Source organism: Vulpes lagopus, chromosome 5 (genome assembly GCF_018345385.1).
Source record: "Vulpes lagopus strain Blue_001 chromosome 5, ASM1834538v1, whole genome shotgun sequence".
In the NCBI taxonomy this organism is placed as follows: domain Eukaryota; kingdom Metazoa; phylum Chordata; class Mammalia; order Carnivora; family Canidae; genus Vulpes; species Vulpes lagopus.
In genome coordinates this window covers 95,586,341-95,611,751 of record NC_054828.1, presented here as the reverse complement: position 1 = coordinate 95,611,751, position 25,411 = coordinate 95,586,341, and the positions used below count along the sequence as shown (strand labels likewise).

Here is a 25,411-nt window from a genome sequence, read left to right as displayed (position 1 = left end):
CTGTGAATTGACATTTCTATTTGCTAGGATACTATATCACCAAGCATCTCTACCAACCTACTGTTCAGTCTAAAGGTACATTTTCAGTTTTTATCTTGCCATTACAAAATTCCTTTATTTTACATCTCTAGTGGTCATCCTTGCCCATTTTGGTGGGAAGGGGATGGGAAATGTATTTTGCCATGCTAAAAACACAACACTCCCTTCAATTGCCTGGATGCTTAAAGAAATGCACTGGTTTTTAAAATCACTGTACTAAAACAAAGTTCAAGGGCACTAAATTTAACTTTACTTGGCAACTTAGAACTTAGTAATCAAGAAAAGGGTAAATTTTGGGACGCCCAGGTGGCTCTACAGTTGAGTGCCTGCCTTTGTCCCAGGACGTGATCCTAGAGTCTCGGGACTGAGTCCCACATCAGGCTTCCTGCATGATGAGAGAAGCCTGCTTCTCTCTGTGTCTCTCATGAATAAATAAAATCTAAAAAAAAAAAAAAAAGGTAAATTTTGTTCAGTAGATGTGATCCTTACCTGTCCATTGAGGAGGGAGGATACTTCACAAAATAAGGAGCATCCAATAGGCCACTTGCAAAGGAAGCCAGTCTTCTCACAAGCGTGCAGCCAATCTGGGATTCTGCATCTCTCACAAGCTCTCAGGTGATGCTCATGCTGCCAGAGATCACACTTTGAGTCCGAGAGAGCCCCAAATGCTGCAGGGATAGATGGTGGGGTCTTTGGCCAGGCCTGCCAGGCCTCACCTATACCACCTGAGCCCTGACTCCAAATGCAACTGAGTGGGACCCACACTTGTTCCCAAGTAGGAAACATTACCCTGTTTTTCTCCCTAGCAATTCAGACTACATGCGCCACCCCACCAGCAGCCCAAGGAGAGCTGCTTCAGGGCTCCTCTTCCCAGTGATACGCTACCACTCCAGTCACAGGGCTCCCTGCCATCCACAGGATGCAGCATGCACAGGGTGCAGGAGCTGGCAAACACTAATGCAATCCCCTCCTAGAAACTGGGGATGGTACCCAGCCACCTCTTCTTACACTGCTGATGGTGCAGAAACAGGATGGGATGGAGACAAAGATATTCTCTTAAATTCTTTACATGCAGATCCTTAGCAAATGCAGGCAGCAATGTTCTCTTCTTACAACTGACACCTCCATACTCCCTCCCTTATACCTCTGTCACCTGTCACATTTATACAGACTGGTTCCACAAAACACTTTTAAAATGTGCATTTCTTTAATTTTTAAAAATATACACAGGAGAAGCCATGTGTTTTACATAGGAATACACACATTAACAAAGCATTTGTTATAGTTTTCCAAAACTCTTATATCAGTCTGAAATTTATAAATTAAGTATATCAGAACTTTTTAAGTCAAAATGAAATCCCTGAAACTACTGGATATGGTGGACTTTTTCCAAAATCAAATGAACAGAGAGTATGAATATGGTTTGTGTTAAATAAGGTTTATTGTTAGCTTTATTGCCTATAGTCTATAAGATGCAACTTTATTGTGCCTTTGCAAACAGGATACATTTCTTAAAAAACTGATCAAAATTTTCCATACATATAGCTCTATATGATAGATTACAGTGCAACACTATTCTTGTTACATAATTATAGAAATACTATAGAACCCAAGAGCACAGCGTAAGCAAAAGAAATACAATCCTGAGCCATCTGAACAGATGATTTGATGAATCCTTTTAGTGTAAGTTAAGAAAACATGGAGGAGATAAAAAAAAAAAATACATGCACGCTGCAGTCGTGAGCAAAATACATTAAATGCCTGTTCCTTGTTAGACACAGGTGGGGGGAACGGTGAGTCTCAGACACATGCACACTCACTCACACTCCCATTTTCTTCTCCTGCTTCCCTCCCATCCCCAATACATTCACTCCCACCCCTCCCCAAAAGAAAAGATCAGGCACTAAATCCTAGTGAACCCCACATCTGCCTTGCTGGAGAATGTTAAGTGACTGCTAAAATAAGAGTGTAAATCTTCACCCACAACATGAAACAAAGCATGTGCTGTAAGCCAATTCCAGCTGCTGTTGCCTCTTTGGAAGTAAATGAAGCATATGCTCACTACAGTTTAGCACTGTAGAGTGAAATGTCTAGAAAACAAGTCTTTGTTTTCTCTCCCCATCTCTTGAAGTAAAATCAACAGTGGAAAACTCACTCTAAAACTAATCGCCTCATCTGCTATTAAAATACATTTGTCATTCTATTTTTGGTATCTATTCAATTATAGTTCAATAAGAACAGTTCATGAAGTTTGTACCTGCTTATGGTAAACACTATTGTACCACATAAAACCCACCACAGCTGGACAGGCTTATGGAGCACCAAGCCTTCTATGTATGTGTTCCTTGCTAACATTCCTGCAAGACCACAGCATTCTAGTGTTACCAAGGATAATGTACGTAGAGTTAAGTAATGAAAGGTATTTGGTTTGTGTCTTCACCTTACACATCCTAGTGATGAAATTAACCAAACCATGCCTTCCCTGAAAATAACCTGAGTCTGCTGACTAAGCAAACTGACCAGCTTGACTGTCAGTCCACTAATCAGAAGTTGAGCTGGAAAACCAGAGGGCTAATGTCTACCAGCAGCTTGTCTTGTGCGAATAACCAAGAGAGTTCTTGGTTTCTGCAGTATCTGTTGTCCCAAAGGCTGAACCATTGAGGTGGAAATAACTCACAGCATAAAGAATACTGAACAAACTACATACCTGTGGGACTACCTGGAGAGAAAAAGGATCCTCATTCCCCACATAATTTGGTGTGGGTTTTAGTGTCTCTGTATACATCAGCTGCTACAGAAAAATCAAAAGATTAACTTCGTAACTTTCTTATTTTCAATTAAATGCTCATACACTCACAAAATACTCACACACCCTATGAATATGAGGTGGCTCTTCTCTTTAACATTTTTAAAAGCAAGAGGCACCAATACCCGTTCATTTATGTATTAGAAGTCTCACATAATCACCACCAAAACAAAAGAAATGGTATTTGTGATGATCACACGAAGGAGAAAAGAGATTGAAAGACAAACTTAGCCACTGTACTTCAGATTGTACTTGAAAGCACAGAAAGCACAGGCGCTCTGGCTAAATCAGAATCTAAGGTTCTAATAAGGTTTAATTGGTTTAGCTTAGTCCCATGGCCTTTGTCCATGACTGATAAATGGAATGGTTCCTATGGAAATTGAGGAAACCACTCTACAATTCTGTTTTCAATGTATATTATTATACTGAGTCTATTAAAAAAAAAAAAAAACAACCCTTGGCTCTATCATGACCTCTTGCTAATGGAGGCAGAGAGTGACAAAGTGCATCCTCCTGCACTGCTGACATACACAGCCTCGGCGATACGGTCCTGACACCACGCTTAAGGGATTTCTAGAGTAAAAAGGACAATATGCTGTACTTCAGCATCTTTGGTTAAGGTCTGGCCTTTTCAAATCCACCTCTCCTTCACATTTAGTCGCCAATGTTTTAAGTCCATGCATTTAGTTAAAGGTCACAAGATAATTTTCATGTTAAATTGTCAAATCTAGAGTTTCAAATTTCTGGCCCTACTGTGCTCAGCAGGACTATAAGGACCCTACGTAGGAAACTGTAAAATAAAATGCTTCAGTTAAATGCATGCTCTTTTTAAAGTTTCATGAGCTGCAAAGAAAACTGTCAACAGGATTCCCAACCTCGGGAGAGGGGCAAGGCGGAGCAGCTCTGGCTCTTGTCCTTAAAGATGGGCTGAGCTGGCTACGTGAAGCGTCTTGCCCCCCAAATATTTACTGCCAGCCTCTATTATTATAGAAGTCTTTGTGAAACCTCAATGTTTTTTAAGTGGAAATATGAGAAGAAGTTGTGAGTAAAGCTAAATGTGGCCTAGTGAGAAAAAAGATAGTAAGAAAAAATACTCTGGATTAGAACTCAAAGAAAAATACAGGTCATAAACCAGGTTTACATCCTCAGCCAGAGGTGCCTGGATTCTCTACCTTCTGTTATGGAGTCCAAGGAGCTTCCCCCTGCTCTCTGCCTTCACTGCCTTGGTGGAGAGAAGGAAACTTTAGGGAGTGTTCCACCAGGGAAGCAGAACACAGAGCTAATGTCCCGGTGAGGCCAAGACATGGGTCAGACAAAGCCAGCATCCTGAGCAGGCTGATGGCCATTCCTGGTTAACCTACGCAGCACACAACAGCACTCAGAGAAAGCCCGACCACACAGCAATCAAGCAGGGCTTTCCTGGAGACAAATCCCAGCTCTCCCAGATAAACATTTCAGGACAAACTATCTGGGCTGGTATACTACTGCACATGCTGACACTTTCCAGGGAACTCAGCACCACACCTATTTTCTCCCTCCTCACAAAAGAAACCAATCTGAGACTTAAAATGCAAAGTGTCACGGTCCTCTTTCCTTCTGTTATTTTCTTCTTTCTTTGTTTTCTCATCAAAGTTTTCCTATAGTAATGTTCAGTTCCATGTCAGATGAAATAAAGTTGCAAATATTTGGTGATTTCCATATAACATTCTTCTCATAATGAAGTGACTTAATGGATTTAAGTCAGAAGTATGTCCACAGAAGTCCTTTCCATGTAGTTCGTTCATCATACAGAGAAAGACTCTTACACATGGCTATTTCTGGACAGTGCATTAAATGGAGATACCTCACAAGAGAAAAGATCATTATCTGTATCCATTAGAGTAATATACAGATTCACAGTCAATGAGATGATATACTTTGAAGAGAGGCATTGAACAGTATACTATTCAAATACAAAAACAGCAATAAACATATTCTGCACTACAGAAAATATGCTAACTTCTAACTTGAAGGATTTAAAGTAACAAATCTGGTAACTGCATTTTAGGACTGGAACATGCTTCTTCCCTTCCAGAAACACAATGTTTGATGCTGGTGCACATATATACACACACACACACAAAACACTGTGTCTGCGATGATATATAAATGAAACAGCCAAGTCCTGAAGGCAAATTTCAGAGAATAGGGCTACCAAGACCAAGAGAGCAATATTAACTTAAGAACACCTCTAACTTCAGAATTTCATTTTATTGAACACACTTTTAAAACAAGCACCTCTTGGCAATAAAAGCAAAGGAACAATAGTACTCCTTCCACTCTGTTCTAGTGGAAGACTTCTCACACCAACCTGCTAAATTCATGATGGAATTTGAAACAGGCAGCCCGCTGGGGCTACAAGCAGAGCTCAAATGCAGGTCTGCTGACTTCTCGGTGAGAGCTGGAGCAGAGGAAAACATCAAAAAGCAAATTGGGAATCTATCACAGCTTTCTTCCTTAAGCAAAAAAAATGCAAATTAGTTTTATAACCACAATTCAGTTTTTCAAACTTTTTCTCAAGAATTTTCATTTAATTATGTATACATAACAGGAAGTAAAACTTTTTCACAAACATTCTCAAACCTTACAATTATCAAGAAATGACAAAAGTAAAAGCAGGAGAAATATTAAACACATGGCAAGGAGGTTGATTTCTGTTTCTGCTCTTAAAAAGTAAAAAAATCACCATATAATTAAGTACAAAAACCTGCATTGAATGACAACTGCTGGTGTATTTACTTGATCAAAAATGAAGACCAAGAATATAATAAAGCCCTATGATAATATTCATCTGGAGCACTCCCCTCAGTGTGTACACTAAAATGTTGGCAAAGTTTCTGGAGCATTAGCTTATATAAACACGGGAGTCCTCAGTTAGCTGCATTAAATGGAACGTTCTCTTCTGAAATGCGCCACAATTCATTTTCACTTACAAATTCCAAATTAAAGTTATTTCTTCAGAAAAATATCTGTTTGGCATCTCCTGGACTTTGTTCCATTGGACAATATGGACATTTTAATCTGAAGACAAGAAAGAAAACACTGAGTCAAGGAACAGGATCAGTACTGAGCATTCAATTTTCATCTACAGAATGCCTTTAACAATTACACACACACACACACACACACACACACACACACACACACATCTGTATTTTGTTTTAAGGGTTAACTGTGCTTTCCCCTAATATAACAGCCAAGCTCTAAAGGGTCACAAATAAATACCAATCAAGCCAGACACAAAACTGAAGGCTCTTCTTTAGTGGAAATTAGTGAAAACTATTTTTGTAAACAAAACAAAGACAATGGTTTTGAAAACTACTCTTGTGGTTTTAAAAGTAAATCCAGTTCTACAAAGTTTGGATTTTTCCTGTCTTTAAACAAGTTTCAACTGTTTGGTCACACAATCCATTCAAGTGCAGCAAATGTGACGCCAACTGCTGAGCCTACGAGGCATGGAGCCTACCAAGAATGGCGCACAGAACTTGTATGGTCTAGTCACCATCGATCTGCACCACCAGGGTTGTTGAATGGTCTGGGAAGAGCACAACAGCTTCATTACATGCAAGGACCTTCTTTTAAAAGAAAGACTTTACCATAATGGGTGTGAAATGAACTCCAATGAAAGATGTATTTAACTCCGTAAGCTAGAGAAATAGGCTTTAGACTTTTTTGGTTTTTTTAGTAAGTTGGGTCCATTATGGGTATAAAACTTATAAATGTATATACTCTTTGAATTAGCGATTCCAATTTTACAATTTATATATCACATGTAGATAATTCACTTTAAAACAACAAAATTTAAATGTTCATTGATAAGGAATTGGCTAAATAAATTCTCATATTTCCAGATGGTAGGACACTCTGCAGGTTTAAAAAAGAATGAGGGCTCTTTCTTTAGCATATAAAAGACCTCCAAGATATATCAATAAGTAAAATAAGCAAAAATAAGCAAATAAGTATATTATGACTCATGTAAAGGCAGGGGGGAGCAACAACAATGTACTGCCTACCCAAAAAAGTTAAGATTAAAATCTAATCACCAAATTTATGAATAAAAAGACTGACCAAAAAAACAAACAAAAATTCAGAGACCACCCCTCCCACTAAGTTCCAAAAGAAAATGTCTTTGCCAACATTTAAAAAGTCAGACACTTACTTGCTACCATTAAACATTTTATTCAGGGCATCTCTTGATATAATATGACCACAGACCAATTTCATGGGTGGATTGTTATCTGTTGTTTGCTGACGCAGAATGGGACAGGCAAATATAGAGTGATACCAGCACTTTTTACCAAGGTCCACTTCAATCTTAAAAAGAGTAAAAAGGCTCAAGCTGTATTTCAGAAAACCATCTACATATTAATAAACATTGGGCAGCCAAAACATCACCAGTGTACTCATCTGAACTTGACTTTTTACAACATTCTTACCTCAAAGATGGGTAGTCTTAGGGATCCAAGTGTTACTTTATAATTCTAATTAACCTTCAAAATTACTTATAACACTACTTTTCAAACCAACATCTGATGTCTGAGGAGTCAAAGGGAAGGCAATGCTCTAGAAATCAAATGCTCTTGAAAATTTGTCAGAATATACCCTAAGAGCAAAACCCACCAGAAACTCTGTTTTGTGGCACATTTAGGTAGGTGATAAAGTTTTGTGCAAGCTTCAGATCTACATTTCCCATGTTCTATGTGTAATGGTCCAGAGAAACCACCTGAATCAAGAACCTGAAGCTCAAATTCAACAAGACCTTTCACAATTTGTACATCAGAGCCCATGGTAGGTGTACTGATTATTTCTCTTCACAGCAAACATAAAAAAACAAAAGCTATGAAATCACCTAGCACAGCGGCTGGCACATGACAGTGGCTCCACAAATCTCAGTTCTTTGTTTTCTTTCCTTCTAAAATCATTATCAATATAAATTCTACTGTCCAAATTCAAGAAAGCTGACAAATTATTCTGTGTTAACAGAATAATCCTGAGAAAAAACAACCAGATCACATCCCATTGCTTTACTACCCTGACACACAGGCTTTTTGGGTAAATTGATTTCAGAATGCTCTGTGCTAGTGCACAAATGTCAGAGATGTTCATAACATAGCTGGGAAGCTGCCAGATTCTCACAGGCACCTGCCTCAGCAAAGCAAGTGATGGCTCAAGTCCTTTTCACTTGTTCAAATGAGCAGCAATCAAGTAGGGGTGCTGCCTGTATCTTGACCACACTCAGGACTGGGAATGCACCTGTGTCTTTAATCAAAACAGATCTCTGAGGAGTAGCTGAGGCAACCAACTGACAGAGTTAACCAGCTGGAAGGTAACTGCAGATAAACCTGTGCCCAGGTGTGGCAGAAAAGCAGCCAAAAACCAAATGCATACTTAGCCTTTTAGGATCTATGACACAACCTTGACAGGAATAATAATTCTAGTCAAAGTTTAGTGCCTACTGTCAGAGGTCTGGTGGAAACTCATATATAATGACCTTTGTCACTCCATGTCATGACTATTATGGCAGCAAAACTGGAGAGTATCTACTATGTATCCCATATTATTCTAAGCACACCAATGTTATCTCTAGCCTTTAAGAGTCCAATAAAGAGAAGGATGGTTCCCATTTTAGAGATGGACAAACTACTGCTTAGAGAAGTAACAGAGTGGGCAAGTGACTGGAGCTGCTGCTTCGTCATGGTCTGTTCCATGAGAGCAGTGGCACACAAGCATTGGAGGGCCACTGATGGCTGCAGGTGTCCCAGGGACAACCTTTATGTCAACAACTATATGCTTATTTTAGTAAGTACAAATTCATAATCTCATAAAGATCAATGCTTAAGACAAAACTAAACTCAACCAACAGACTCACTACTTTTGAATTAAAAAAAATCATAGTATGAGTGGTTTCATCAACTACAGGGCAGAACATACTGCGTGCAACAGCGTATACCACAGACACACCTGCGACGTCTTCCTTCATGAGCTTTCACTGCTACTCTATGTCAAAATTAAAAACAAAAACAAAAACAAAAGCCCCCAAAACATACTCCAGTGCCTCCAAAATGTACTATACCTTCCCATTTCTATTGTTTAATCACATCTACACATAACATAAAAGAATCCTGGCTGAACAGCTGCAATAATGTTCTCTCATTAAAAGGTAAAATAGGCATTTTAAACCCTTAACATCCATGTTCTTCTAATGGCAGGAAAAAAAATAACCAACAGAAAGTGGAACTCACCGGTAATTCATCTTTCTGATTCCAAACTCCAGTGCACTGCCTCTGTTCAATCACAGCTTTGATATTAATTAAAGCTGGCAATGCCACACAACCTGCTGAGAAACTGGGAGAACAGAAGAGGAAGTGTCAGTGCCAGGCCATGTGTCAGACAGCTTGGTCCTAGGAAATGTCAACTCCTCCAATCCCCATGTGCAGAGGGCCCAGGTCACTGGACAGGACACAGGGCCCTCTGCTTTAAATTTTACAAAAATTTAAAAGCTTTAAATTTTACAAAACCACCAGATTAACAGATTCTGCGTATTAGTCGTTAATGACATTCTGAAACAGTTTCTTGCACGTAGACCAGGATACCCCTGCCCCTGTCCTGGGCAGAAGTGCTCATTTCTTAGATCTGGAAGTGCTGGTAGTCAACTCTCAGCTGAGTCCCACTTCACAAGTATCCTCACTTGAAGCATGTGACCTGACCAGGGTCATAGATGACTGCTTTGTGTGAGGATACGGAAGCACAGCTCTGTTGCCCCAATTTGGGGCACATGCCCATCATAGCTCCAGAGCTCCTTAGAGAGGGGCTGAGGTCTTTGATAACATTGCAGTCCAACTTACCCTCTGCCTAATTCTGCGGCTTTCATTTCCCCACAGGGGCTGATCCTAACAAACTTCTTGCACGTCAATCTCCACCACTTCACAATCTGTTCCCCCAGAAAACCTGACCTACAGCCTAGTCGTGCATTATAATTAACTGCATCAGTGTCTCCTATGCTCAGATGGAACACCTTATTTGATGCAGACTGTGCCTTATTTATCTTTGTATCCCATACAATGACTGGTACACAGCAGGGATTCAAAAACACTTTAAGGAATTAAATAAATAGGAGAGAGCTAAAGAAATTATTTTCTTAATTTAGGTCTATAAACTTCTTGGTTTCAGGACACAGTTACATGCATAGATATTAAGAATCTCAAAAGGCATTTGTTTTTGTGGGTTATACCTATCACTATTATACTAGAAATTAAAACTGAGAAATTTTTAAAACATCAATTCATTTAAAAAAAGAAATATATTACATGTCATAAAAAAAAAAAAAAACCTCTATATTTTCCAAACCAAAAATAAATTTGTGAGAAGACTGGCACTGTTTTACATTTTTAACAAATCTCTTTAATGCCTCGTTTGATAGAAGACAGATGGATTCTTATATCTTCTTTTCCATTCAATCTGTTGCAGTGTGTTCTTTTGATTGAAGTAAATGAAAAAAAAATCTAGCTTTAAACAGATATATAGTAATTTAATTGGCTTTTCAGATAATTGTGATATTCGTCTTTAATGCCACATCAAAATTCAATGAGGAATAGTGTAAAGGTTAGTTGCAAAGTGGAATCTGAATCCTTATCATTGAATCTTTTCGTACCCTGCTACATTTAAATCCAATCATCTCATACTGTGAATGAATCTTTAACTCATGCATGATTTTGTAAGACCATAGCGAATTAAGATCTTCTAAGTGTTAACACATTTCAGTATATAGTATCAAAAAAAAAATCAAAATTCATTAATGTTGCCAATATTATCAGAAAAGTACTGGGAAGCTGTCAGCCCACAGTGGCAGGTATAAGTTTCCTCAAATTTCTATCTCAGCTTAAACTCATGAACTTAAAAGATACAAAAAGATAAAGTTGCTTTCCTTGACATGACAGGCTCACTTCATACATGTGAAAAAATATCTGCCAAAAGCCTAAGTGTAATTAACTGTAGTTTATCTTTTAGTGATTCTTTCAAGTAATAACTGTTTCATGAAAAAAAAAAAAAACTAGTTTACTGGCTCATGGAACACAACATAGAGTTTTTGAGATAAGCGTGATTTTTTGGCTTGAAACTAAAGTGCTTTTTGAGAATTTCCCACTCTGTCACATAGAATATCAAAAAGATGTGTACTAAAAGGCCAGGATCTAATAAAACTAATAATTTTTACTGTGTATTCAAGAACAGCCTTGATACAGCGAGTCCTCTGGAGTCTGGGACCTGCCCTGACCTGTGCTAGGGCTCAAGCAGTTTAATCCACTACTATTCCTGCTCTATCTGTGCAAATATCAACACAGTGGAAAAGGCTCTCAGGGACACCCAGAGGTTCACTGATCATACTGCTCTAAAATTGTTTCACTGCAAATTGTGATGATCTCTTGCAACAGCAACTGCACTCTTCTCAGAAAGACAAATGTTCTCTTCAAGTTGAACATCAAGAACTAGACAAGACATTAAGAAAAACTGAAACAAAGCAATGCATATTTCAATAGCACAACCAATCTCCATACCTGACGCTGAGAGGGGACTCCACCGAGAGCCCCAGGAGGGCACAGGCATCCCGTGTAAAGATGTCACAGATGTCAGCCCACTGGTTTGCATCAAGCAGGTGAACATATGGTGAGTTCTCAATCCCTTGTCTCAGGTACACAAGGCTTCCCATCAAAACCTGAATGTCTAAACAAAAACAGCAGCAGTTTCAAAGTGTGAATAATCACACCTGAAATAGAGACTGACTTGTGGGTAGGAGGCTGGGAAAGACAAAAATTCCCCTAATTGATATAGCCTAAATTATTAACAATGTCTTTTAAAATTCTGGTCCTTAAGCTTGGTTTCTCCCTTCAACCTACTAAATTAGAGAAATGGTATAGAGAGAAAAGGGAAGAAAAGGAAAACACTAAATATGAACTCCAAATTACTTTATTCTTTTTTTTTTTCTAGAAGTTACTTTATTCTTTTTTTTTTTTTTTTTTAAATTTTTTTTAAATTTTATTTATTTATGATAGGCACACAGTGAGAGAGAGAGAAGCAGAGACATAGGCAGAGGGAGAAGCAGGCTCCATGCACCGGGAGCCCGACGTGGGATTCGATCCCGGGTCTCCAAGATCGCGCCCCGGGCCAAACGCAGGCGCCAAACCGCTGCGCCACCCAGGGATCCCAAGTTACTTTATTCTTATACACAGCACAGAATATCTACCATTGTCTAGAGGAGTAAAGATGAGGTCATAAATGAGGTCATCACATATCTCTGACTGTAAAACTGGCCGATATGCCAGTACTGCCACACTCAGCTCAGTGTCACTGCTGCCACCCTGGAGTACCCTCAGACACTCTGTAGTGGCAGTATTAGCAACATGGGCAGGGGAGGGTGGGAAAGCAAGTGCCTGCCTTGCTCCTTCTCATATTTCTTACATATGGAATCCAAAAATACAATGTCTCTGACTTTTCATCCAAGAGGCTTCAATGTTTTACTTTTGTTCTAGATCCTGTTAGACCTTTTTCCTTCGTGATTATCATATATAATTGTTTCAGTTCATTAGCAAACATGTATTAGATCTCCTTAAGTTAAATTTAAATCCCAGTGGTGGCTATAGGTCTGTTCCAAGTATCAAAAACATTCAGGGTGCCCAGGTCGCTCACTAGGTTAAGTGTCAGACTTTTGATTTCAGCTCAAGTCTTAATCTCAGTTCATGAGTTCCAGCCCCACGTTGGGCTCCACACCCAAGCAAACAGAAAAATACCAAAAACATCTTACTCCAGACTCACCTTTTTGATGATTCAGGGCAAATGGCTGAAAATTTTTAGCATATTGTAATGCCTCTCGCTGATTTGTAGTTCCACCCATTAATAAGCTAATAAAATAAAGTCTGTGTAGTTTAAATTCCAAGGAGCTGTTTTGGGCTATGAGCATTTCTCGGTTTGATACTGCCCATCTAAAGAAAAAGCAGAAAAGATTTAATGTAATTAAGAGTATAGGCAAGGAGTGTCAAAAATTCTTTGAAACTTACCAAATACAATAAAAGGGCTTGATCTGCCATCTTGTGGAAATCAGTGGTAACATCAATTCCTTGGCCCAGAGACTTTTGTAAAGAAAATAAACATAACTACACCCAAAGAGACGCTTCAGCCAGTGAAAGTAAGAAAAAAATATTAAGTCAGATGACAGTTACACATTTAGTAAGGTTTTACCAACCAAGACAAAAATGACTCTGATGAGTCACATGGTATTTCTGGAACTATACAAGGGCACACTTTAAAGCAGGTGTTGGCCATGAGATTCACTCACTACTCAATTGCCCATAACCATTACCCCTTTCCTATTAAACTGGCATGGCATATTTATAAGTGAATCATATGATTCTGAATGGGAACCATCTATTTTCAGACTTTTTGGGGGTGCAAGATTTTGTACTATGCACTTTGAGATTAAAAACAACAACAACAAAAACAACAAACACTTGTGTTTGCCTCAAGGTGCTTTCACTCTAAGCAGGCAGAACTACATATATATGTGCCAAAATGATTTGTATAAACAGTGCTAATGAGGAAAAGAACAATATTCAATTTTGAATGATCTGAAGTACAGGGACTCAAGCCTCTACAGTATAGCACAAACAATCCTGGGCTGGGACCACCACTTCAGGTGGGCACTAGAATAAAAATGTACACCAGGCCAGCTGTTAAAATCAACTTTGCAATCAAGTGGTAAGGAAGCATTACTTTATTCCTGTAAACATATCAAGATGTAGAAGCTGTATCATATTCTTCTTTAATTTGATCTTTAGTTGGACAAATAGTCCCCACCTAACCCATTTCATGAAGGACCACCGGTACCTAACTGGGTAGGAATATAAACTAGGGAGTAGCTCTACAAACCACAAAAGTAAAATGTTTCAATTAATTCATAATGGATCAGTTGACTGGGATTAGACTTCACAGAACTGTACTTTTACAGGATCCTACCCTAAGGGTTGTACACAAATGAATATCCTAATCAACTCGTTGATACATTCACATCTTAGAGTCCAATCATGAAACTTTTCTGACCAAAAAAATCAAAGTTATTATTAAAAATATTAACCACCTGGACTTTGGTTAGTATTTACTTAAATTTAAATAAGGCTTGACTCCTTGCCTGGCACTAACACGCATGCAGTCAAGTTGCAACACCAAGTCAGGGATAAATCCCACTGACCCCAACAAGGTACTTTTGGCAGCAATCTTTCATGAATGCCCAACACCAACCAACAGTACTAAAAGTACTGTGTTTTAGCCAATCTCTAGTTTGTCAGGCACCTTTCTTGATTTTGAGTTCCAAGGAGTACATTAATTTTTTATTTAAATTTAATTCCAGAATAGTTAACATAGTGCTATATTAGTATCATGTATATAACATAGTGATTCAACAATCCCATACATCACCTGCTACTCATCACAAGTGCACTCCTTAATGCCCATCACCTATTTCACCCAACCCTCCCACCCATCTCCCCTCTGGTCATCATTAATTTTTCTCTACAGTCAAGAGTCTATTTCTTGGTTTGTCTTTTTCCTTTGCTCATGTTTTCTTAAATTCCATGAGTGAAATCACATGGTATTGGTCTTTCTCTGACTTACTTCGCTTAGCATAAGACTCTCTAACTCCATCCATGTCATTGCAAATGGCAAGGCTTCATTCTTTTCTATGGCTGAATAATATTCCATTATGAATATATACCACATCTTCTTTATCCATTCATCTACTGACAACACTTGGGCCAAGGAATACATTTAAATCAGGTTACTTATTACCAAATTTTACCCTGCCCCCCTCTCACTTACAAATGCATATGTGTTCCTACTAACAAGTAAGGAGAGGCAGCAAGCTTTTTCTTGTTTCTGATATGAGGTATATTAGAGTTTGTAGAGTCAAAAAGAGAGCTAACAGAGTACCTACAAATTTTTATAAACAATGAAATGCAGCAGAGAAAGGGCAAAGTCCTTAAGTAGGCAATTTACAAAGGAAGAAAATCTATTTCATCTTCACAGGCAACTGTTCAGGATATAATATTATAGGGGGGAAAAGTTGGGATACGTAGGAAAAATTAACTTCCAGTTATCAGAATTTTTAACAGTAATGACTCCAGAGAAGTTGGATTGCACACGTTATTTACCATCTGCTATGGCATGGGCTATGACAACCCAGAACAGTGCACCAACTACCAGAGCAGAACCAGGAGTCTAGAAACAACAGGACACACCATTGAGTAGTAGCTAATGGCAGTCCAAGGACAGTTACTTAACACACACTCTCTGCTGTCCTTGTTTTCTAAATTTTCTATAATGAACATATACTACTTTTATAGTTAAGAAAGTAATAAATTTTTAAGCAAATGCAAAAGTAATATTTAACTTCCTTTTTTTCATCAAAGAGCTAACAGAGTAATTGCAAATTACACTTCCTAAAGGTAATTCAAGCCATGCATTATGAACTTAAGCTCCGCAAACTCTATATGTTTGAGAGAGGTATTTACTTAGACAATGTCATTCCCAATTTACCATTTATTTTTTAGCCACTTTCAAGTTTAGCTATAAACAAGGCTACAAAATAATCAGAAAAATACTAACATTGCTAGTTCCTGACCTCCACCCCCACCAAGAGATTTTTAGGGAAGTAAATAGATGTTCCATTACAAAAAGGAGCTGGAGGAGTATGGGGAGAATCCAAAACTCAAATTCACAGAATAGAGGTTGTCAAGTTTCTTAAATCATATTTCTTAACTTTTTATTCTTAATATATTATCTTCATTCTACTTCTGAATATTATATTAAGCCTGTATCTTACAAAGCAAGGGATTAAACATTTCTAAGCTCTCCCTTTCTGGCAAAATGTCCTTTTCTAAACTAAGGATCTCTGCCCCCAAACATGTAAGCACATCTAAGTATTAAGGTAAAACCCTTGCCTTATAGCACCTCTCCCTTATACCCCAGGATTGTACCCCTGGCACCCACCTTTGTATTTTCTGACCCCAAGTCCTTGGTCACAGTTAACTGGCCAGGTAAACATGGGTTTTAAAGTTACACTCTTGTGTTGTCTCCTATAAGCAAGTTCATCCATCCCTTACATCCTTCACAATCACTTCATGAACCTGTATCTTTTGTTCTTTAAATTTTTGATGGTTGCCTTCCTTGACAATCATGATAACACCTGCCTTAACTAATCTTTGGAATCTGGGTACACATTTCACAGCAGCATTTTTATCCACATGAGCAGCCTTCCCAGAGAGCACAACATTAGTCAATTCATGATGACTTCTGAATTGATGAAACCATCTTAGACTGGCAGTAAAGTTCTTCAACCTCCTCATATTCACTGTTTTTTTCAAAGAGCCAACTGACTTCAACACATCCTGAATGTTAGCCAAACTGATGGAGAATTGTTTTTTTTTGGGGGGGGGGGGAGACTTTTTTTTTTTTTAAACACTCTTCAATCCAAACTAGAAGTAAATGTTCCATTTACTTTTCTAGGAAAAGAAACCTGCCTAGTGCAATTTAAATTAAAAGCTGTCAAAATGCCTCTACCTTGGTTTTTATAATCACAGGGCTTTTTCACTATGGCTTCTATCATAACTTCATGTAGGCCCACATCTCATCCTAGCTTCACCTTGCCGCTGTTATTTTTCACATCTAATTACATTCAATTTCACTTCTAGCAATTCGCCTTTGCTGACCAAGCTCCTCTTTTAACTCTCCATTTCTGTAATATATTGTGGGTTCACCTCTGGGAGATGAGGAGGCAAGACAACTACACACTTGTTGTCTGAAGGTAACAGGTGCACAGTGACCAATCACTAATGGACTTGAAAAGAAGGGTTGTGGTTGGCTGTGATCATGATGCACATCTGTTATTATGTAGTGATTTGTGGACTCTAAGAGTTGGGAGGATAGTTTGTAGTTTATGCAATTACTTATAGTTAATACAGTTGTAATTGAAATCTGAACCTTGCTGTTGTGGCAGGGGTGGACTGGAATAATTACCTCAACTGTGGTAAATGAAATGCAGGCATACAGAAATTGTGCAGAGGACAGTCCTTAGGCTTAGTAGAGAAGACAGACAGGAGAGAAAGAACATCTCACAGGGAGAAGGTTACTCTATAGACACCAGGAAGGCCCAGAGCAGCACAATGGAGGAAGTTGCAATGTTTGAGGAACTGAGCAAGTCCATGTGGCACAACTCTTAAAGATTCAGAAATAAAATTAGTTTTCTTTCTCTCACCGAGATCCCTGTCTCTCCACTTTTTTTTCCCCCCTGAGAGGAAGGGAGTTCTGCGGGAAAACCAAGAGGTTTATGCCAGGAGGGAAGTTATGCAACATAGGGGTGGGTGTCAAGGGAGAAAGCAATGGTTGGCCAACAGGATGAACTAGAGGCGTTTGTCATGTGGTGTGAAGATTTAAAGGAGGAAAATAGCCATGCTGAGAATAGAATGGAGATAGAGGTGCATGCCAAGAAAAACACAAATATATTCAGATAACCTAATCTAGCAACCTTCTTTACCATCAAGTGATGTGTCCAGGTGAATTAAAGCTGGTCTAGATAGAAGATCTGTTTGTTTTATGAAATTAGAAGCCATGATCCTACCTCCAATGCAGGTGCTGGTTAACTTTTGCAAAAGTACAATCAAACAAAGTGAGCAGCTGAGAATAGAGTTGAAAAACTCAAGGCCCAAGCTCAATTACCAAATTTTCTACAACTTTCCTAAATAATCTATCCACAGAACTCTAAATGTCTTTATCTGAACCTCTCACATGGCTCATCTCACAGTCTATTTGGTAGGACAGTTTCTGATCTTTTATAAGGCAAGAACTCTGTCTTGTTCATCTTGGCACACCCTCTTACTTTGAAGGGGTATACGGATAAAGAGTACAGGTTAACAGAGTTAGCTATGCATGAACTTCAATCTTAGCTCTGCAGTGTGAATTTGGACAATCTGTTACTCAGTTATCTAATATCTGTTTCCTTACTGTAAAATAAGCCCTCAAAGGGTTGTGAGTATCAAATGAAGGGGCTAGTTAAAGCACTGAGCACAGAGACAGGCACAAACAGATACTCAATAATAAGCTACTTAATTTGTATTCACTGAATGGATAAACTCTAGACTCTATTGTGGTTCTTCCAAGTCATTATTTTTATTTTTTTAAAGATTTATTTATTTATTCATGAGAGACACACAGAGAGAGGCAGAGACACAGACAGAGGGAGAACCAGGCTTCCCACAGGGAGCCCGATGCGGGATCCCAGGATCAGGCCCTGAGCCAAAGGCAGAGATGCTCAACCGCCGAGCCACCCGGACGTCCCATTCAAGTAATTATTTTTAATACGAAAATTATACTTAAAAGACAAGAGCTGGGGGATCCCTGGGTGGCGCAGCGGTTTGGCGCCTGCCTTTGGCCCAGGGCGCGATCCTGGAGACCCGGGATCGAATCCCACATCGGGCTCCCGGTGCATGGAGCCTGCTTCTCCCTCCGCCTGTGTCTCTGCCTCTCTCTCTCTCTCTCTGTGACTATCATAAATAAATAAAAAAAAAAAAAAATTAAAAAAAAAAAAAAAAAGACAAGAGCTATTTGGGCTTCCATGTAACACTCACTGCTATTTTGCTTTTTATAGCACCAACTGTTTGGGAATACGATGATATGCATGTATCATTTAATCCTCTTCAAAAAAAATAATCAATTTTTTCAGCTAGAAGCTCACACTGAATATTTGGGTATTTGATTCTCTCAGCATAGAAGACAGTCACAGCCTTAATTAACCTGGTAAAAACCAAATCTAAATACTATAAAGCATAGGAAACCACAAAAGCACAAAATATAACTGACCCCCAAAACTTAACCCACCATCTATAAAGTCAACAGAAGACACATGACTAAGACACACAAAAAACTACTGGAAATGTTAAGGAATAGAGTGCTATATTCTAGATAATGGCATTTCCAGCAGAAAGCTTTCGATTTTTAATTTTTAAAAGAAAACAACTTGTGTGGTATCACAATCAAGCTAACTAGACATTTAATTAAATTATAACTCCACTGTGATTTGTTTTTTTAATTCTGCTCCCAAATCTCCAATATGTCCAATGTGGACCATGAAAACACCATCAGTTTTAGAACCAATTCCTTGTTTAAAAAAACACTGTTAGACCACCCCCTCACAAAAGGCACCAGTAACGTCACTGATGTCACAATTACCTCTATTCACTATCAATGCATTCTCTAAGAGATCTTTTGTGCCTCTCCCATAAAAAGACCTCGTACAATACTACTGACTTAGGTGACTAAGTCAGAAGCAACCCACATCCACACAATTATCCCACAAAGCATTAAGCGCTAATTATCCTAACTGCCAGGCCTCTGAGAAGACTTGGCACATTGTTAGTTCCATATTTAAAATTTCCATGTTATTCCAAAAATAATTAAAACAAGATTCCACCTCCATAGTTAGCTCCTGTCCCACAGGAACCTAGCTGACAGCTTCATCTATTTACCCCTCTCCTCTCATAATTTTGCCAATCTGGGTTGGTGTCTTTTTCTGGTAATAATGAAATAAGAATAATTCTTGCCAATTCCCAGAGACACTCCACTATAACCTTTCACAGCATTTTTAAAGGCTTACAAAAATATTTCTTTTCATGGTCTCCTTTAGGGCTATATTCTTGGGGGGTAAAAGCTGAAATTCTAGGAAATTAATGACACGTGTGTTTACTACACAGGTGTGGACTTGACTGAATGTTACTGGTGACCAAGTCAAGTGCTTAAAAAATTCAGAGAATGGCAAAAATGACAAAAATCAAAGTTCTGCCAAAAGAGTTAAGAATTCTATAACTCTGCTTTAGAGACCAAAAAGAATGGCTAACCTCTCAATTCTGAGATATTTTCAAATGGCAGTTTCTCAGATATGGATTGAATCCATCACTGGAACTACTAACATTTTACTCACCTGGGAACTAGTGTGAATCTTGGTCCTTCTTACATGCTATTTTAAAAACAACACAAACTACAGTATTACACATTTGGATATACTTTAAAAAACAACATACACATTTCTAACTTGAGCCTCTTGTAATGCAGTGTCTGGTTAAGAGTGCCTAATAGCTAAATGTGGGAGGTGGCCACCAACTGTGCTGGACAGCACAGTTCTACAGATTAGTGATATATTTTTTAAAGTACTTAAATATGGGGTGCCTGGGTGGCTCAGTCAGTTACGCATTCAACTCTTGGTATCAGCTCAGGTCATGATCTCACGGTTGTGGGATCGAACCCCATGTCAGGCTCCACACCAGGAGCAGAGTCCCTCACTCTCCCCCCACTAAAATAAAATAAATAAATCTTAAAAAAAAGGGGGGGGGGACTTAAACACGACATGCTTTATTTACTGCTAATTTCCTACCACAAACCCAAAAGATTTTACAACCTAAATAGAGATCAGTATTTTATAAACATAAACTCCAGGGATTTCCCTCTTGGCTCCCTTTCCTGGCCTAGTTCAGCTCCTTGTTCTTTTAAACAATCTCAGGGACAGTTTATTTCAATTCTGCCCTTCATTCTAAGAGATTCTCAATTCCTCTATAGCCATGGTTTGCCCACTTAATTTCCAATAATGCTCAAGTCCTTGGTGAGGATATATCCCAGTAAGAGATAGTCATGTCTACTCTTCTTCCTGAAGAATACCTATTATGTTAGAACTGCATATAAACTTTTGCTAGCAACAGACATAAAACAGACAACAGAAAATGATGTTACCACACTAGGTATTTCTTCCCTTTGGGCCTTTACAGTCTCCTGAGCTATCTTCTATATTTTTTCCACTGGGTACCTCTTTCCATTTTTAATTAGCTTCTTTTTAATAGAGTAGCTCCTTCTTCACCAGACTTAATGCATGGGCACAGTGAGTTAAAAATGTATTCCCTAGGGCACCTGGGTGGCTCATTTAAGTGCATGCCTTCAGCTCAGGTCATAATCCTGGGTCCTGGGGTAGAGCCTGTCATTGGGCTCTCTGCTCTGCCGAGAGCCTACTTCTCATTCTCCCTTTGTGCATGCACTCTCTCTGTCTCTCTCAAATGAATAAACAAAGTTAAAAAAAAAATGTATCCCTTAACTTACCTCTCTGCCTTTTCAGGATTAAGAACCATCCTGAACAAAACAAAACAAAATAAAATAAAATGAACAAAAATGAAAACAAAGACTCAAGCTCTGGAAAAAAAAAATCCAACTTGTTCAAACTTTGATTTCTCTCCTCCAATGGTATATCTATCAGAGCCTTCTTTCTTCTGTGGTCATATGTGGTTATTTAAAAAAATGCCTGAGTGAGCAAGACTGCCCACCTATAGGAAGCCAAAACTAAAAACAAGAAAACAGATACAGAAACTGCTTAATCATTGTCACCCTCATCTCCAGCGGTAGTCAAGGCTCTCTGATCAGGTACTCCAGTTTGCTCCCTTCAGTCTCATTTTCTAAAATCTTTCTCCATGTATAAACTATGTTTTCTTCACTGGTATTATAATTTCTCTAAGTCTGGCAAGGATCTTCTTCTTAGATCCACCATTCATACCACAAAGAGACCACAATGGCAAGCTCATCCCACAGCCCTCTGTGGTTTTTATTTCTAGCCCCACCTAATCACTAGGCTTGGAGATGGGAGTCCTCTCATTTTTCGACAGCCTGCCTGATACTGTTCATGGCCTGTCTAATCTAAAATCTTGTGTGGTCTAAACTAACAAAGTACTTTCCTCTCTTCTCTGAAAAAATCTTTTAATTCACTCTGTCTCATAACCTTTCAGTTATTTTCTGTTCCCTCATAGCCTTCTACTGAGGCTTTCGAAACAGAACTGCAAATTCTTCTAAATGAGTGCTAGGAGGACTGCTTCTCTTTGAAAATCCAGGTTTCCAAGTCTGCAAGGTTTTAAGTCAGATCCTAGGCTGTGGCAAATCCACCAAGGTAATACCACTCTTTGAAACACCTTTAGGAAGGCAACCAACTCATTTTACCTGAAGACAGCACTTCCAAAGTGTCAATAACTGGCACATACCTACAAGGACGGTTTCTATTCTTCTAATATTTCTCCACCTCTTTGTATTAAGTTACTATTATTCTCTCATTGGCACTGGTTACTTTTGGCTTAACCTCTATCTACCACGTGAAGGAGGGGGTCACATCTATTCAAAGTTCTTTGAACTATTCCAACATTTATTGAAGTATGCAATAAGCTATGAAGAAAGTACTATGCTAGGTGCCAAGAAGAACTTAAAAAATAGATAAAGCAATCTGGATGAGAAGAAAAATCTGTACACAAACTCAGAAATATAAGGGGCAGGAACAAAAGAGTAGGCTGTGTCCTAACTAGATCTCTGTATATAATTAGCTGTTCTGACACTTCTCTCTGCCATATCATCATTTTCTTCTGCCTCCTTTCCATCGTGTATTACTTGCAGGAGATAGCGAATGCTATCCGAAGTTCCTTCCACGGCCTCTATCCATACTAATTTTTGTGGTTGGCCTCTGCCTCTTCAACTGCCAGCCTGCCTGGGAGAATTGCTGCGGCCCCTCAGGGAGGGTTCCAGGACACAAGTCTCCCAGCATGTACAAATAGAAGGTGCTGCACAACTGAAAGCTATTCTCCACCTTGTATCTGAACCAGAATTCTCCAAACTGAAGTCCCACATTTTTCAACTTTTGCTACAAGCTAAATGAAGTAAATTCTCTGTACCCTGCATGTTAAAGATGCTAAGGAAATAACCACATTGTATCTACTGGTAATAGGCAAGAACTGGAAAGTCTGAGTATATCAGGCATTTCCATTAAGCTATCATTTAAAAACTTTTGTTCTGTAGAACTCCAATTTTGTGGGTTTTAAGTGTTTTGGGAGTAGGGAGACAAGAACAAGGGTTCTCTGGTCAAATATGCATGGCAAACAAGGAGTTTGGCGAAGTTAGATGAGTTTCTTTAGGACTGCTGATGGCCCCAGGAATGTGCTAAAGTGAGTCTCTTAGAGAAGAGTATTCAGGGGACATGATGTGAGGCATTTCCCATGTGACCTTTTGACTCCATATCGTCTGTTTCCACAAAGCACTTCCAGACCCCAATTTCTCCTCCGTAAAACAAGTACTTATTTCATAGGGTTAATATGAGGATTAAATAAGTTAATACATGTAAAATGCTGAGAACAATGCTAGATATATAGTAAGCACTCAAAAAGAATTAACTATAATTGCCATGACATTCCCCTATGCTGATACTATTTAATATGGCAATATTCCCAGAAAAATGAAGTGAAAATTTTTTTCTGTGTAGTGATTTCCACTATTACTACCAAGTGGACAGAATGAACCCTCTGTTTGCCTGAGAGGCACTGCTTGAGGTGCCACATAACAGAAAACATTTATAGAAATAATTGATATATATGATATAGTTATCAGTAAGAAACAGTTCTTGGGAAATCTGGGTGACTCAGTGGTTGAGCCTTTGGCTCAGGGCATGATCCGGGTCCCGGAATTGAGTCCTACATCAGGCTTTCTGAGAGGAGCCTGATTCTCCCTCTGTCTGTGTCTCTGCATCTCTCTCTTGTCTCTCATGAATAAATAAATAAAATCTTTTAAAAAAATGGAAATAGTTCTTACAGAAAAAGCACAACGTGAAAAAGGTTTTATAAATTTTCTTCATTCCAAAAGGAAGAAGGCTTGAATACTTTGAGAGGTGAGGTGGTCTAAATGCACTCAGTATGGTCTTTGGCACATAGTAAGGACTTGGTAAAAGTTTGATGAGAAGCCTGAGAAATTAATGGATAAATGACTATTACCTTGAACAGCTCAAATATTATTTCTAAATCACTATAAAACAACTGGGAAACCCATACATTTCTCTATTTAGGCTCCTTTACTCTTCTCCATAGATGTTTACTCATATAGGTGAAATATGAAAGTAGGTAGAAGAGTTGTTGCCATATTCTGTTTAAGAGTTATTAGTGGTACTTGGCAGAATTTAATCTCCCAGGTGTGTCAAAATCTAACCTCTGCTGAAAAATAAAAATAAAAAAACTGTAAAAGTAATGTGCACCATACACAATGGTATATGTCTATTTTTTTTTTTAATTTCTTATTTGACAGAGAGAGAGAATGTGCATGCAAATGAGCAGGGGGAGTAGCAGACGGAGAGGGAGAAGTAGGCTCCCCTCAGAGCAGGGAGCCCTACATGGGGCTAGATCCCAGGACCCTGGGATCATGACCTGAGGTGAAGGCAGGTACTTAACCAAAAGCAGACACATAACTTACTAAGCCACCCAGGCACCCCTGACGTTTATTTTTAAAGATACAGTACCTACCTGCCTCATATTTATAATTTATAGCAGAATTTATCATTTACAAACTTACACAGAAATCTGTCTCTATATGATCATCTGAGCTGGTCTTAGAACTATGCAAATTTTAAAAGAACTGATAAATGATCAGAAATAGAAAACTAAGCTATGAAGAATTAAGTGTGTTAATAGAAGAAGAAAATGTGCATTTCATAAAAATCAACAAGAATCTTCCCAATTTTTTTTTTCTGAAAACAATGATCTCAAATACTTCCAATTTTTAAATATCAGAATTCTATGCCTAGAACCTCAGCAGTTTCTTCCCTTTATTTTATAGCCCTCCTTCATTTCCTTCTTTCCAACAACCTGGTAATCCTCACATTACAAAATTCTAGGACAGAGATGCCTGAATGGCTCAGTGGTTTAGCGTCTGCCTTTGGCTCAGGGCGTGATCCCGGGGTCCAGGGATGGAGTCTTGCACCGGGCTCTCTGCAGGGAGTCTGCTTTTCCCTCTGCCTATGTTTCTGCCTCTCTGTATCTCTCATGAAAAAAAAAAATTCTAGGACAGGGGTCGGCAAATTATGGCCAAGGTCCAAATATGGCTTGTTGTCCATTTTGTACACCAGATGGCCAAGATTTTTTTTTACACATTTTTTAAACAGTTGTAGAATAAATCAAAGAATATGTGACAGAGATCTCATGTGGCTCACAAAACCTAAAATATTTACTCTCTGGCCCTTTACAAAAAACTTTGCTGATCCTGCTCGAGGGTATTATTTATCACAGCTTACTCAGTAATTTAAGACAGTTCATATCAATGACCAGTTCAAAATGAATCATTACATTTTACAGTGATAATTAGCACAGAACTCCTTTGTAACAGTATTTTTGGTCTTTATGCATACCACTTAGTTCCAATAACCAATTAAGTTGTTTTTTTAGAATGCTAGCACAGAATCCCACACATTATGGAAGTTCAAATATCAAACTCAGACCATCTAAACAATAGTACTTCAGTTACAATGCTAGTCTATAGTAGTGGAATGGCTTGGATACAGGAAACCCTTTTTCTACCTTGGGAATTCAGATCAACTGATAAGCAAAGAAAGCTCGGACCATTTTCTCCTATTTGCACATCCCCCATTCTTACTTAATTAAA

At 38.6% G+C, this 25,411-nt stretch overlaps 1 protein-coding gene across 3 annotated transcripts in view; it reads right to left on the bottom strand.

The window, feature by feature from the left end:
* Nucleotides 1-1,461: 1,461 nt before the first annotated feature.
* Nucleotides 1,462-25,411, bottom strand: part of RMND5A (required for meiotic nuclear division 5 homolog A) — a 65,036-nt gene continuing 41,086 nt past the window's right edge. The window contains exons 5-10 of one of the 3 annotated variants that reach the window (XM_041755122.1): nucleotides 12,692-12,858; nucleotides 11,437-11,602; nucleotides 9,127-9,229; nucleotides 7,044-7,198; nucleotides 5,818-5,905; nucleotides 1,462-5,340 (exon numbers count right to left, since the gene is read on the bottom strand). In XM_041755122.1, the coding sequence (XP_041611056.1) occupies nucleotides 5,842-5,905; nucleotides 7,044-7,198; nucleotides 9,127-9,229; nucleotides 11,437-11,602; nucleotides 12,692-12,858 (655 nt within the window). In that variant the 3' untranslated portion in view covers nucleotides 1,462-5,340; nucleotides 5,818-5,841. Of the gene's footprint in view, nucleotides 5,906-7,043; nucleotides 7,199-9,126; nucleotides 9,230-11,436; nucleotides 11,603-12,691; nucleotides 12,859-25,411 lie in introns of all 3 variants that reach the window. The other 2 variants (XM_041755123.1, XM_041755121.1) reach the window with 2 other exon arrangements.